This window comes from Pteronotus mesoamericanus, unplaced genomic scaffold (genome assembly GCF_021234165.1).
Source record: "Pteronotus mesoamericanus isolate MK-2021 breed Mesoamerican mustached bat unplaced genomic scaffold, CSHL_Meso_final contig_65, whole genome shotgun sequence".
Taxonomy (NCBI): domain Eukaryota; kingdom Metazoa; phylum Chordata; class Mammalia; order Chiroptera; family Mormoopidae; genus Pteronotus; species Pteronotus mesoamericanus.
Genome location: NW_026555228.1, coordinates 92,119 through 107,887, shown reverse-complemented (window position 1 = coordinate 107,887; position 15,769 = coordinate 92,119). Strand labels below are relative to the sequence as shown.

General features: G+C 40.2%; 1 protein-coding gene across 1 annotated transcript; it reads right to left on the bottom strand.

The window, feature by feature from the left end:
* Positions 1 to 351: 351 nt before the first annotated feature.
* Positions 352 to 7,477, bottom strand: LOC129076885 (odorant-binding protein-like). Its single transcript, XM_054581024.1, has 7 exons — positions 7,334 to 7,477; positions 6,145 to 6,284; positions 4,016 to 4,086; positions 2,897 to 3,007; positions 1,869 to 1,970; positions 1,609 to 1,658; positions 352 to 547 (listed from the first exon to the last, which is right to left on the bottom strand). Exons 1-6 carry the CDS (start codon positions 7,403 to 7,405, stop codon positions 1,639 to 1,641), a joined length of 516 nt encoding a protein of 171 aa, XP_054436999.1. The 5' UTR covers positions 7,406 to 7,477; the 3' UTR covers positions 352 to 547; positions 1,609 to 1,638.
* Positions 7,478 to 15,769: the final 8,292 nt, after the last annotated feature.

Below are 15,769 nucleotides of genomic sequence, written 5' to 3'. Positions count from 1 at the left end.
AAGTTTGAAACTAATTGGTGCATATATAAATGGTGTCATGTTGAAATATTTAATAAATAACTTTAACTGCCTAACAGATGTTTGTTGACTGACGGCCTCACAGCTTTTTTGTTGACTGAAGGCCTCACTGCACGGCAATGAATTTGTCCACAGCCCTTTCCCTTGTGAAGCTGGTTTACACCTTTCACTGCAATTCTCCTGTAGGCCTTCTCTAGTCAATGCTCCTCAAAATTGATGGTTATGAGGCCCTGAGGCTATTGATGACATGTTTTCTTAGACTGTTCTATTTCCAATGGATATTTGTGTGTTTTTTAAGTTAAGCAACATGCTTCACAGACACACATGGACACATTTGCCATGAAATCAGTTTACTGAATACTCAGAAATGCAGTAATGCCACACAGGCTCTGAAAGGTGACTGTCAGGGAGGATAGAGAGCGAGCACGTGGAGAGAGACACATGATGTTAGAGAGGAACAAGGGGAGAATTCTTCCTACTGTTGACTGGGTTTCATGGAGAAGATGTGCCTTGATTCTCAGGACATAGTCTATAGGAGAGAAAAACAAACCTGAAGGTTACCTGAGTCAATAAGGTAACACCATGACTGGGGAGACTGCAGGATGTGGTGCGTGAAGGGTTAGATGAGGTGATAGTGAATTCCTTGGGCAAATTCCAGGGGGCACTGGGTCCTCCCCATCTCTCTAACATGGAAGGGTGTCTTTGGAATCTCTGCAGGATGCAGGTTTGGTGAGACCTTCCTACTCAGGAGTTTCATTATCCCAAGACACGTGTCAATGGGGATGGTCTCTCTAAAAGAGATTTGCAGGGTCTCCGACTGAATTACACTTCTGTCCTCAAATTCCTAAAGTTCCTGAGGCTTCAAATTTATATCCATCCTGGAAGCTAACATTGTGGATTGTGTTTTTTAAAAGATAGAATAAAGTATATGTTTTCCTGGACCCATGTCATCCCAGAATCTATGTCACATTAGGGAGTTTCTGAAAATCTCAGTGTATGTAATCATATGCAAAGCAGCACATGTCACACAGAGTGGCTGGAATATCTCCCAGTGGCAGTCACAAGGAATTTGCCCCTCGTTGATGCCCAATACAGTCTGCACCTCTTCATAAACTCAGCCTCTTTCCTTCCTGTCACTTCCCATTCAGAACCTGTGTGCAGTTAGTGGGTTTTGTAAAGAGACTGTTTGCCGTAGTCGGGGTTCTCCTTCAGCCCACTTTCCCTGGAGGACTCATCTATGTGGACCAACCATGGAGTGAAGACTGAGTGGAAGATTCGTGCTTTTTCATCTCAGTACCAACTCTTGGTAGTTCCTGCTTCTCCCTCAAAACTAGCTTTTCTATGTGACCCTTCTGTGTTAATGCTTTGTCACCACAGCTCGATCAGTATGAATCCACTTTCTCAATTAGCTATTTCATGGTGCTCAGAAGAAACAAAATGTGTAACATCGCAGGAATGACTCATCTAGCGGCAGAATTTCCTTGTTGAGAGAGAACTTAGTTACGTAACATATACAGCACATGTGAGCTCCAAGATGTGCTTATTAAATTGTTTGAGAAAATAGGTTAACAACAGCTCATTGGTACTTACTGCCTGTGAGAATTGAAGACTCTGTTTTCATTAATTTTGAGGACAGTTGTCTGTGGACAAAAGAAAAGGAACAGGAAATAAAAGGGCAGCCAGTCAGTGCTGCTTCCCACTATGGCCATGGATTATTATTTTTTTTTTAACAGTTTAGTTTGTAAAAAGTAATTTACAGAGAGGAAATTGAAGATAAGTCAACTTGTTTCCCAAGAGAATTTTTCCACACCAGTTAAATGAGATATTCAGAAAACAGGTAGTCACATTACCAGAATTGATTACATTCACGATATTCTCTTCTGGAATATTCATTTCCTGAGTCAGCTCCTTGAACTTCTCGAAGTCTTCCTCATTCACCTGGGGTCCTCTTCCTGCAAGTCACCAGACAAGAAGAAGAAATTGGCTCTTTGGAACTCCTAGGAGTCTCTGAATCCACGAATGAGAAAAAGAAATGGAAGTCAGGAGTTCCCGTGGTGATTTTAAAAGTTGCAGAGGTCATGAGTTCCTTCCAGAGTCAGCTGCCTCATTGAGGTCCAGGAGCACAATGCAGCCCAGTCCATCTCTGTCACGACATGCACTCCTGTGCCAGCTGGGGGCTCCGGAGACAACCATGGGTGCCAGGAAGTTGGGCCCCTGTGTATAGGACCTATACTTTCTGGCATCCCTGGCTTCTTCAGACCAAAATACACTGGGAATGCGGTCCTGACCTTCCAGAGAACCAGTCCTGTCCTCATGGTCATGGGAGGTAAGTGGTCTCAGGTTGGACTACTCTGCTGCCCGCACTTTATCCAAATGAAGGCTCATTAGCTGCATGGCTAATGCACATCTCTTAGTGTCCCTATGTTGTTTCTCAGTGGTTGAGATTCTCAACCTTCACGAGACCAATGTTTGGGAAGTGGTACCCATGATGCAGGTTTATTTACAAAGCTTCCAGTCCCAGGCTTAGAAAGTATTAGAAACACTGTTTTAAAATGGGGGGCGGGGGCGTTGGGGTCAACTTGAACAGAGCCGGGATTTCAAATCTTTTCATCTGTTAATAAATTTTCTGACAAAGCTCAATTCTTAAAAGTAATTTAAGAAGCAGACATTATTTCCAAGTGCCTGAGGTCTTAATTTCCAGCTCTACCAGCTTCTCTTTTCAGTATTTTTGTAGATGGGATTCCATGTCCTAGGAATATTGACTAGGTGATAACGGCCTCCTATCAACGATGAATGTTTCCAGTGAAAATAGATTGTGTGATTATAAATACTGACAACAGAAATGTGAAATGACAATAACAAAGGACATGATACTTACCTAAGAACTCAAGTACCTTGGTGACCTTATTATTTTCATCCAGGTTGACGTTATACGCCACCATTGATGTTTCTGATGCATAAATAGGTTTAAAAAGATCTGCAACTTCATCTGTGAGAGAGAGAGAGTATAGATAGATAGAATCAGAGTTAGAGACCGTTGCCTTAAGTTATCATAACTTCATTTATTCAACCTTAATTAACATATGGGGAACAATGCTCCCCATATTTTTCTCTAACTCCAATGATATAATAATTGTTAAAATTGAATATAAAATCTTAAAAACATAAAAACAAACTTTCTTTAATGCCACCTTTTTATACTATATAACATTTCTCTATTTTCAGTCTTACTGAAACATTGTGTCAAACCTGGGTGTCATGAAGCTAACATATGCCTCAAACAACATGAGCCAGGTGTTTTATGCGTATTATCAAACAGAGCAGTAAAAACTCCTTGTATTTCTCCTGTCCCACAAACAGGATTGATTTTTCCTTGGCGTGGAAATCAATTTACCTTTGGTAAAATGATGGAGTTTTGGATGGAAGCAAATTGTCATTAGGCCTAGAAAATTTGGAATGTTCTTGAGGTCCATTAGAAATAATTTAAGAGAAAGATTTCTTAACAAACATCCCCACTGCTTAGAACAAACACTTTGGTTATGGAAAAATGTGTTTGGTGTTTCTAACCACTAGGAGTTGTTTAAATTTTACCTAAATCAACCTTATATTGAAAGTAGAAAGTTGTTTTAAGATTATCAAAAGTGTGTTTTTAATTCAAAATGACATGGATCTCTAAACTGCACATAGGTCTATTGGGCTTGAATACTTCAGGTTATTTGGAATGATCAGGAAACCTTTTGTGTACCTAAGAGCCTTGTGAAAGAAACATTTTCTGAATGGGATCTTACTTTCAACTGAGAATCCGTCAAAATTGGAAGGGTTATCCAAAACAATAATATCATGTAAATATTTGAGCAGGATGACATTAAAATATGGGATAACTGAGGGATCCTGATTATTGGTAGATCTTGAATTCACATTTATGAAGGTCTTGTCAAAAACCGAGAGCAATATTTCAATGCTAAAATCCTTGTAGCGCAAAGTCAACTGTACTTACACTCAATAGCAAAAACATTGCCATGGATCTGTGTCCCAGTTGCAGTCTTTGGCACACATTGCCCATTTTCCCTTGAAAGGAAAGCATTCTCAAGTTGGGTGATGGTGAATAACAATAATTTCCTCTATAAATAGGATTTTCACTGTACACCCTCGTGTGACCCTATGTCAGGTATACTTTAGGGCCTACAGTCAATATGACGTTAATAAGAGAAAGAACTTGTCATCCAAGGCTACACGACATTCGAGGGATAAGGATGTCATTGTCTACACTGGAAATCACAGAGTACTTCCAAAGGGATGGTACCTACCAAGAGGAACAATTATCACCAAATGGATTCCACTTGTATCTTCAAAAATTATACCATCAGAAATAAACTTCATGGAGCTCCTTATATTGACAATTCTTAAAATTTGTGCTCTACTCTTTATCAGAAAAAAATATTGGTCACTCAATTGAGTTTTATTTCCTTCCCAATTCCCAACAGATGTATGGTTCTCTCTTGTATTTCCAGACCTTTCCTCATAACTTTCATTTGTCAAGGTATTTGCAAGTGTGGAAATATTTCAGTCAAATCTTTTTCTTCCTATTGATGCCCCTTGCACTTTCCTCTTTGTTTATGTAGCAAATCTGTTTTGTAAATGTCAAGTTTACTGTACATCCCAATGCAATTATATATGGATATGAAGAACTGTAACACATAAAACTTGACAATGTCATTTCTGTCAATAACATACATATGTGTTTTAATCTTGTGAGGAACGCGTCTCTCAGTAAGAATGGATGTTTTTTGATACCCTGCATGTCTTTGTTTTCAATCATTTCTTCTGTTCATTTATTTAGGTTTTTTTTCTTAAATCTAAATTTTGGTGTGGCAATAATTGTCTTGGAGAAAAATGATTAAAGTATGTGAACTGTAGGTATTACTTATTTAGTAATAAAAATGCAGTTTGTGTGTGTGTGTGTTTGTGTGTGACAGAGAGATAAGAAAGACAGAGACAGCAGACAGAGAGTGAGTGAGAGAAGAGAAGGTTGTGTAATACCTACAATGTACTTATTTGCTTAGAACGCTCTCTTGATTCACATGATGAAATTGGGAATGAAGAAGAGATTTGAGAATTGAACTTTGTTTTTTTAATATGTCATGAGTCCATAGAAAACATCAGAGTAAAGTAGACTCTTTCAACTTCTTTATAATTCAGGAGACATCCATATCGAGTAGGGGGCACTTAAAACTAATAGTTGGAGAAACAAGACCCTTCATGACCAAGTACAATTCTTCCTGCCACCATCTGCTTCTACAATTCCTTCCACATGTCTGCTGTGCAGGTTCCTGGCCCTGCTCCCTATTTCCCAACATGTGATTTTACATTAGTAGCTGTCGCTGACTAGAGGCATATTTTTTTGCTACTCCTCCTTCTTTCTCTGAAATTTCAATCCCACCTTCAAGTTCATCCTAAACCTGTCATATCACCCCTGCTACTATTCAGACTCACAAGACTATAATCATTTCCCACTTCAGGATGGTAACTTTCACATTGTCCACACCATTATTGCAGAGTTTCACACACAGTGTCATTACTAGTTTCAACACCTGTCTTACTTTCACTGTTTGACCATTGAAGGTTAACCGGAAACCTTCTTTATGTTCCATCTTCTTTTTCTTAACAACATGCCAGCAGTTTGCTAAACAACCAGTCCTCTTAATCAGATGAGTGATTCATTAGATATTGATATTCATTCATTCATTATCTACCTGCTAACACTGCTCTGGACCACTATGCCCTTAATGTGAACCATCAGTAGCAATTTCTACATGGGCCACTCAGGTTCAAGCCAGGCACTGTAGGAACTGAGAAGTCCAAACCCTTGTGGCTGCCGTTGTTCCTCTTTTTCAGTGAGGTGTTTCCTGGTGGCGCTTCCGAGCTCTTTATTGCCTAAGCAAACGCTGCAGGACCTTGTCTAGAGGGTCATTCTAGACCTGAGGGACATCTCCAAAGTTCTTGGTAAGCACAAAACTCAGTCCCCCTCTTGAACATTACATAGATATTCTAGAGCCAATGGGGGAGTCAGACCCTTTTTCCACCTTGATTTTGATACAAGTTTTGTCCTTTGTTATTATTACTTACGTGACATAAAATTTGAAAACAGCATTGTCATTTGCTGTGTCAAAATTAATTGCACGCTTAAAAAGCCAGAATGGACCATTCTCACTTGTCTTTTCTGGGTTACTGGCGACAACATAAAGGGTCCTCCATTCTCCTGAAAGCTAAAAGCAAACTCCCATCAGAAATTGTCATCAAACCTTATTAAAAAATTTTCTCTGACTTCACTCATGGAGAGACTCTCATCCCTTGCATTACAAAACCATCCATCCTTACCAAAGGAGGTGGAATTTAGAGAATCTCTTCAATACGCAATGTAACAGACAAACAGGAATTGAGATATTGTTGAAATACCTTAAGCTCAGTTATCACATGCAAAAATTCCCACTCAACATTTCTTTAGCTGAGCACCTTCGGTTTTACATTTACAGATGAAATATATAACTAGTCACTTTGTAGACTCTACCAACAACACAGCATCAACATCAGTCAGGTGCAGTGGAAATGTGTGGATGTTTAAAAAGTTCATTTACTTTTTTCAGTCCCTGGCTTTGGTGGCACTTGCTTCTCTTTATTTTCATTCAAAACTATCTTCTTACATTGTATTTTGACAGCTGGCATACCAGCATGCAGATAAAAAATTTTTTCAAAGCCGGTGAATTTTGGTGTAACCATTTTAGTATTGAAACCTCCAAGAGATATGCTACGTTCTTGAAGTAACAAAGCAAAGCATTATGCTTTATTATTTCAAGTAAGGGAAAACGCAACTGCAACGGAAGAAAAGATTTATGCAGAGTATGGAAAATGGACTGTGACTCATCAAACGTGTCAAAAGTGGTTTGTGAAGCCCCTTGGTACAATTGTCATTTTACCAAAAATTCTTTTCCGAGGAGCTACTTTATGCCTTGGAAGATGATTCACAGCATCCATGGCCTCTACCCAGTAGAAGCCAAAGTGAGAGATGCTGACACAGTCAAAATTTCCAAATTAATGGGGTTATTGATGAAAATGAAAAGTGTGCTGGATATCACAGAGAAAAAGAAGGCCAAGCAGACTTTTTAGCAAAACCAACTGGAGGATTTGATTAACAGCTACTCTGCACTGGAGGAAGATGGCTGGGCTTAGGAGCACAAAAATTGGATACACATGTAAGGACTTGAGAAAGGACAGACACACAGACACACATACACACACAAGACTTTTTCTGAGGTACCTGTGAGAGATCCACTGGAGCCTGGTCAGCATAAACCAGACTGAGTACAAGTGTCAGCAGCAGACCCTTCATCCTTGGCTTCTTGTTGGTTCTTCTCTCAGAGGTGTTCAGAGTGGGTTACCTGTTGGAGAGACTCGGAACCTTTGGCTCTTTATATATTGTTTGCCTATAGGGGTGGCATATGGTAAACCCACCTGCCATTCATTGTAAAAGATTGTTATGGAACAGTGAAAATAAACATCCTGGTGTACTGCGATGTTTCTTGATGTTCTTCCAGATACTGGGCACATTCCCCATTTTCCTCTTGCTTCTAGAATACTCGTTTGAAGATATCCTCCATTGTAGGATAATAACCTGCCCCTGACCTTTCATTGGATGACTTTCAAAGAAATCACTCTGTTGGACCCAGTGCCTCTCTTCCCTGCTTCCTGAGAAAGACAGGAATATCTACATTGTGTGCTTTGGACGTCATGAGCTCGGAGAAGGGAATGCCAAGATTCCTGGGTGCAAAGGCTTGGTCTAGGCTAATGCCCAGCTCAAATATGGGTGAGGTTCTGTTTTAGGTTGCTCCATTTTGTGGGCCACTTATGACAAGTCTTGTAGGGTCCTGAGAGTGTGTTTCCCCTCTTGCATTGTTTTGACTATTTCATCATTACATTCATATGGAATCTGATGGCAGAGTGCTTACTTAGCAGGGAGGAGTCATCTGAATCACGTTATTATCTTTTAGGAAATCAAGATGTCTGTCCATAAAACAGGGCCATCTTGGAAGATGCTAAAATTATTAATTTCTTCAAAATGACATGAAGGTGCTCATCATTTTCCCAATGTCATACATTGTAGAAAATTTTATTTCTTTCCTTTTTGTGTTTCCCAGGGTCCTCTAAAGTTCACATATTCAAAAAAACCATCATATTCCCTACCCAGGCAAATTGTGAAATCTTTTTGTATACCAGTTGGTAATTCACGAAATCTTAACACTACAAATAACTCTCTATGTGGTTGTGCATACTGGAATGTGTGTTTTTTCATCCCATGAAAACCATCTTTTTGTGCCAATTATAGGTACAATCATGCCCCCACTAAAAATGTCCGTCCTCAAAAATTTCCACCAGATTACAATGACTTGGATTACAGTTATCGCTGTCCTGTTTAAAGGAACTTGGTAGTTAGCTCAGTGTCATACCCAAAGTCACAGCTCTCAATAATTACTTATTATTTCCTAAGTAGCTAGTTATTATTATTAATCATTACTCTCAGTGTTGTTATTTAGATTCAACCTCAGTGATGTTGGGGACCAAGCAGTGGTGGTAACGGCTCAGACAGAGAAGGGACAAACCTCACATCCCCCATGACACAGCAGCTCTGGGCTCCTCCCCTTTCCTCTGGCACTTTTTCTCCAGAAATCCACTCTTCTATTGGCTTCCCCTAAGTCTATAAAGCAAAAGAAAACCCTACAAGCATATCCACATAGACCCCAAGATGCCTCTGAGAGTCACACTAACTCCAAAAAGTACATGTGCAAGTGTAAGTGGGGTAAACAGGTAGGGACAGGAATGGAGGCCATATCACAGCAATTATGCTAAGGCAGGGGAGGCTGAGCTCACAGGGATCTCAGGGAGGTGACCATGTCATAGGTAGAGCCAGGGACTGTGGAATCTCACTTGTCCCCTCGAGTCTGTAAGAGCCTTGCAGGTGAGCAGGGAAGTAGCTATGCATGCCACTGTGACGAAAGCACTATTCGGCAAGTTAGACATAAATTCATACTTGTAAAAAAAGCCCAGTGCTTTCACCTGGGTGAGTGTGTTAGTGTGTGTGTGTGTGTGTGTGTGTGTGTGTGTGTGTGTGTGAACACTTTCATTTTGAGACTAAAAATACCAAGTGGCCAAGATATTTATGTGATGAAATTGCTAATAACCATTGTTACCTGAGGAGCTCTAGTTTCCTTTCTATGCTGCTTTAGAAAGAAACTTCATTTCATACCCTCTTATTTCAGAAACTCTACATGAGTACACCACCATAATGTCAACTACAACACAATACAGTGAAGCAAAAGAAAAGAATTATTCTTAAGAGCATAATTTTAATTAGAAAAATTGGGAATTCACAAAGTATAAGTGTGTAAATCCTCCATGAAGTGTATTGATTGAATGGAACGGTTTATGTATACGAATGTTACACATTGGTGTTTCTTGCAAGCATTTGTGTGATAATAATAACATTCTCTGTACATTTTGTTTAATCAAATTAAAGAACTTCAAGTGTTAATATTAATGAAATTTCCTTATATTCAGAAAATTGTTTATCTTTTATCCTTTATAAATTTTGTTTACATTCTGGCTATTGTGCAGGTTAATGAACATATAAGAACAGTATTCTTCACAAATGAAATATTGTGTACGAGAACCTCATAGGTATGTGAATATATATATATACACACACACATATATATATATATATAAAAACATAAAACCACAATATGCTTTCCAGTTAATATCACAATTAGAAATGAGAATTCTTACCTTCCTTTCTCTGTATTTGATGTCTGGAAACAAAATTGTATTTCATTCAGTCATTCATTCGTTTAAATATTTATTTATATTGTTTAAGCCATTACAGTTGTCCCCCTTTTCCGCATTCGCTCACCTTTACCCATCCTCCACCCCCTTCCCTGGGTCCATCACCACCCTGTTGTCTGTGTCCATGGGTCAGGCACACAGGTTCCCTGCTACACCCTTCCCCTTCTCTCACTCCTTTTTTTCTCTTCCCCTCCCCTCTGACAGCTGTCAGTCGGTCCATGTGTTGGTGCCTTTATTCTTAATTTGTTCATTAGTGTATTTTGTTCTTTAGATTTCCCATATGAGTGAGACCTTATGCTTTTTACCTTTTGCTGGCTTCGTTATTTTACTTAACACAAAATTGTCCAGATTCATCCATGTCATTGCAGAACTTAAAAGTTAAAATATTTTCTTTAATTTAATTCTTCTTATTTTTTTATTTTTCCAAATACATTTGTCTCTGCCTTCCCCCAACACTTTTCTCTGCCCTCTCCCCCCTCTCCATTCCTCAATCCTTCCCCACTTTGGTTTTGTCCATGAGTCTTTGCTATATGTCCCTTGACTTGCCCCTTCCCTTCCTTTCCCTCACCCACCCCTCCCTCCTTCCCTCTTGTCTCTGTTGGTTTCTTTTTTCTTTCAGTGTTGCTGGTCTTATTTTCCTTACATCTTTGTTTTGTTGGTTAGGTTCCACTTATAAATGAGATCATATGGCATTTGTCTTTCACCCCCCTGGCTTATTTTGTTCAGCATAATGCTCTCTAGTTCCATCCATGCTGTCATGAAGTGTAGTAGTCCTTTTTTTCTTTCTGTTGCATAGTATTCCATAGCATAAATGTACCATAATTTTTTGATCCAATCATCTACTGATGGGCATTTAGGTTGCTTCCAACACTTGGCTATTGTAAATTGTGCTTCTATGAACATTGGGGTGCATAGGTACTTTTGAATTGGTGTTTTGGGATTCTTAGGGTATAGTCCCAGCAGGGGAATCCCTGGATCAAAAGGCAGTTCCATTTTCAGCTTTTTGAGGAAATTCCACACGGCTTTCCACAGTGGCTGCACCAGTCTGCTTTCCCACCAACAGTGGACTAGGGTTCCCTTTTCTCCACAGCCTCACCAGCACCTGTTGTTTGTGGATCTGTTTATGATGGCCATTCTGACCGGTGTGAGGTGGTACCTCATGGTGGTTTTGATCTGCATTTCTCTGATGGCTAGTGATGCTGAGCATCCTTTCAAATGCCTCTGGGCCCTCTGTATCTCCTCCTTAGAAAAGCATCGACCCAGGTCCTTTGCCCATTTTTTGATTGGATCGTTTGTCTTCTTGGAGTAGAGTCGAGTGAGTTCTTTATATATCTTGGAGATCAAACCTCTATCTGATGTATCATTAGCAAATATATTTTCCCATAGGGTTGGCTCCCTTTTCATTTTGCTGATGTTTTCTTTTGCCGTGCAGAAGCTTCTTATTTTGATGAGATCCCACTTGTTTATTCTTTCCTTTATGTCCCTTGCTTTAGGAGACATATCAGTGAAAAAATTTCTGCGTGGGATATCTGAGAGTTTCCTGCCAATGTTCTCCTCGAGGACTTTGATGGTGTTGCGACTTATATTTAAGTCTTTTATCCATCTTGAGTTTATTTTTGTGTATGGTGTCAGCTGATGATGCAATTTCAATTTTTTGCATGTAGCCAAACGTCCAGCTCTCTCAACACCATTTGTTGAAGAGGCTGTTATGGCTCCATTTTATGCTTCTTGCCCCTTTGTCAAATATTAGATGCCCATAGAGACCTGGGCTAATTCCTGAGCTTTCTATTCTGTTCCACTGGTCTATGGGTCTGTTCTTGTGCCAGTACCAGATTGTTTTGAGTATAGTGGCTTTGTAGTAGAGTTTGATGTCCGGTATTGTGATCCCTCCTACTTTGTTTTTCTTTCTCAAAATTGCTGAGGCTATTTGGGGTCGTTTATGGTTCCACATAAATTCTTCAAATGTCTGTTCTATTTCTGCGAAATATGTCATGGTATCTTAATAGGGATTGTGTTGAATCTATAAGTTGCTTTGGGTAGTATGGATATTTTGAGGATATATATTCTTCCAATCCATGAGCACGGTATATGCTTCCATTTATTTGTGTTTTCCTTAATTTCTTTTTTCAATGTTGTATAGTTTTCTGCGTACCTCTTTGGTTAAATTTATGCCTAGGTACTTGATTTTTCTTGTTGCTATATCGAATGGTATTTTTTTTTCTGATTTCTTCTTCTTCTATTGCATTGCTGGTGTACAAAAATGCCTTTGATTTCTGAATGTTGACTTTGTATCCTGCTGTTTTGCCAAATTCACTTATTAGGTTGAGGAGTTTTTTGGTAGAGTCTACAGGGTTCTCTATGTACACTATCATGTCATCTGCAAACAATGATAGCTTTACTTCCTCCTTTCCTATTTGGATGCCTTTTATCTCTTTCTCTTGTCTGACTGCTGTGGCTAGGACTTCCAATATGATGTTGAAAAAAAGCAGTGAGAGCGGACATCCTTGTCATGTTCCCGATCTTAGTGGGAAAGCTTTCCATTTTTGCCCGTTGAGTATGCTATTGGCTGTAGGTTTTTCATATATGGCCTTTATTATGTTGAGGAATGCCCCATTTATTCCCATTTTGCTAAGTGTTTTGATCATAAATGGGTGCTGTACCTTATCAAAAGCTTTTTCTGCATCTATCAAGATGATCATGTGGTTTTTGTCTTTTATTTATGTGGTGTATCACGTTTACTGATTTGCGTATATTGAACCATCCCTGCATCCCTGGGATGAATCCCACTTGATTGTGGTGGATAATCATTTTAAGGTATTGCTGGATGCGGTTTGCCAATATTTTGTTGAGGATTTTAGCATCTATGTTCATCAGCAAAATTAGCCTGTAGTTTTCTTTGTAGGGTCTTTATCTGGTTTTGGGATCAAGGTGATGCTGGCCTCATTGAAAGAGTCTGGGAGTCTTCCCTCCTCTTGGGTTTTTTGGAATAGTCTGAGAAGGACAGGGGTTAGCTCTTCCTGAAATGTTTTGCAAAATTCTCCTGTGAAACTGTCCAGCCCTGGGATTTTGTGTGCTGAGAGTTTCTTGATGACTGCTTCAATTTCCCCAGCTGTTATCAGTATGTTCAAGCTTTCTGTTTCTTCCTCCTTCAGTGTTGGAAGATTATACTTTTCTAGAAGTTTGTCAATTTCACCCAGGTTTTCAAATTTCTTGGCATATGATTGTTCATAATAGTTTCTGATGATCATTTGTATTTCTGCAGTATCAGTTGTTATTTCTCCCTTTCATTTCTGATATTATTAATTTGGGTCCTCTCCCTTTTTGTCTTGATGAGTCTGCTTAAAGGCTTGTCAACTTTATTTATCTTTTCAAAGAACCAGCTTCCGGATTGGTAGATCCTCTCTTTTGTTCTTTTTGTCTCTATGTCATTCAGTTCTGCTCTAATCTTGACTATTTCCTTTCTTCTACTTGCTCTGGGATTTATTTGTTGTTGTTTCTCCAGTTCTTCAAGTTGTAGTGTTAGGTCTTTTATTTGAAATGTTTCTATCTTTTTAAGGTAAGCCTGTATTGCTATGAACTTCCCTCTCAGGACTGCCTTTGTTGTGTCCCATAGGTTTTGGACTGTTGTCTGTTCATTTCCATTTGTTTTCAGAAATTTTTTGATTTCTTCTCTTACCTCATTATTGACCCATTCATTGTTTAATAGTCTGCTGTTCAGTCTCCATGAGTTTGCAAGTTTCTGAAGTTTCTCTTTGAGGTTGATTTCCAGTTTCAATCCCTTGTGGTCCGAGAAAAAGTTTGGTATTATTTCATTTTCCTGAATTTGCTGAGGTTTGCTTTGTGTCCTATCATGTGGTCTATCTTTGAAAAGCTGCCATGAGCATTTGAAAAGAATGTGTATTTTTCTTCTTTGGGATGTAAGGTTCTATATATGTCAGTTAAGTCTCTTTGATTCAGTGTGTCATTCAGCGCCACAATATGTTTATTAATGTTTTGTTTGGAAGATCTGTCCATTTTTGACAGTGGGGTGTTGAAGTCCCCTACTATCAGTGTGTTGCTGTCTATATTTTTTTTGAAGTTATTCAACAATTTCCTTATAAACTTGGGGGCTCCTATATTGGGAGCATATAAGTTTACAATGTTGATGTCTTGACAGATTCTTCCTCTAAGTATTATAAAGTGTCCCTCTGGGTCTCTCTTTATGGACTTTGTTTTGAAATCTACTTTGTCTGATACAAGTATGGCAACCCCAGCCTTTTTCTCATGCCCATTTGCTTGGAATATTTTTTGCCATCCCTTTACTTTCAATCTGTGTAGGTCTCTTGCTCTGAGGTGGGTCTCTTGTAGGCAGCATATGTGTGGGTCATGTTTTCTTATCCATTCAGCTCTCTTGTGTCTTTTGATTGGGGCATTTAGTCCATTCACATTGAGAGATATTACTGATAGAAACTTACTCATCTTTTCTCTTTGTACCTGTGTTCCTCTCTTTCTCATTCTTTTCCTTCATCTTCTTAAACCAGTCCCCTTAGTATACCTTGGAGTGCTGGTTTGGTAGAGGTGTATTCTTTTAGCTTTCTCTTCAATTCAGAAACGGTATTCTTCATATCCTCTTGTGTCTTCTTGATAGTTTCTATGTCCTTTTCTAGGCTGATATAGTTTGCTGTAAGATTCTGATAGTTTCTCTGCAGTTTCTCATAGTTCTCTTTGAGCTGGCTGAGCTCATTGAGCTTCCTTAGAATCATTGTTTTGAATTCAATATCTGATAGTTCCCTTGCCTCTATTTCATTTAGTGGGAGTCTCCTTTTCCACTCACTTGGGAGGAACTTCTTTTTCTTCCCATTTTTGTGAGAGTCTGTTAAGTATTTTTGTCCTTTACTTTTCTTCCTGGGCCTGCCCCTGATGATGTCTGTTGTTGACCTATATGACCTTGTGTTGTCTTCCAGGAGTATACTGTCTGTGTCTGACTCCTGCTTGGGGCAGCTCTGTGACCCCTTTGGTCAGGGCTGGACTGTTTTAGGGGATCGCTCTGCACTCTCAATGCCGGCTCCTTGAGCGCGCTCCAGGGGCGGCAGGAACCCCTGCCGCCTGGGCTCGCATGTGCTTGCCCCAGACCAGGGGGCTTATTTGCGACCTCGTGTACTCATCTGGCCCCCCTGGCCGGTGAGTTCCCTGGCACTGGTCAGTTTAGGGTCTTCTATTCTGTGTTTTCCCCGCTTTTGACTCTTTGGGTGCATTGCTTGCCCTCGCCAAATGGGGACTACAGAAATGGGAGGTAGTCAGCTCCAAGACTCTCCAGTTAATCCTGTCTCCAATCTCTCCTCCAGGGACTCTGGGCAGCTCTGTGACCCCTTCGGTTGGGGATCTACTAATTTTGTGGGCCGCTCCTCAATCGCGGGCGGGCGGATCAATTTACACCTGCCCTTGCTGCTCTGTGCACTCCGTCTCAGGCCATATTGGTACCAATCTGTGGGAGGCCTTGCCAGCCGGTGCAAGTGTTCGCCAACCCTCGCCGGTCACTCCGCGCAAGTGTGAATGCCTGCACTGGGTGTTTCTGGGTGTCTATGTGTGCTTTTTGGCTTTTGGCTCTTTGGGGGTGTGGCCTCTTCCCGCGCAATGGTGACTATGGCAAGGAGAAGGAGTCGGGACTCTCCAGTTCCTCCTCCCGTTCTTTCCCCAATGCCTCCGTATCTAGTCTCTCCTCAGGGGTCTCTGGGCAGTTCTGTGACCCCTTCGCCCAAGGATCCACCACCTCTGCAGCCTGCGTTTCAATAGCAGGCAGTCTGGTTCCTGCACGCCCCTCTTCTGCCTCTTTGGGGGCCCCCCTTTCCAGCCCACAATGGAGACTACGGAACGGGGA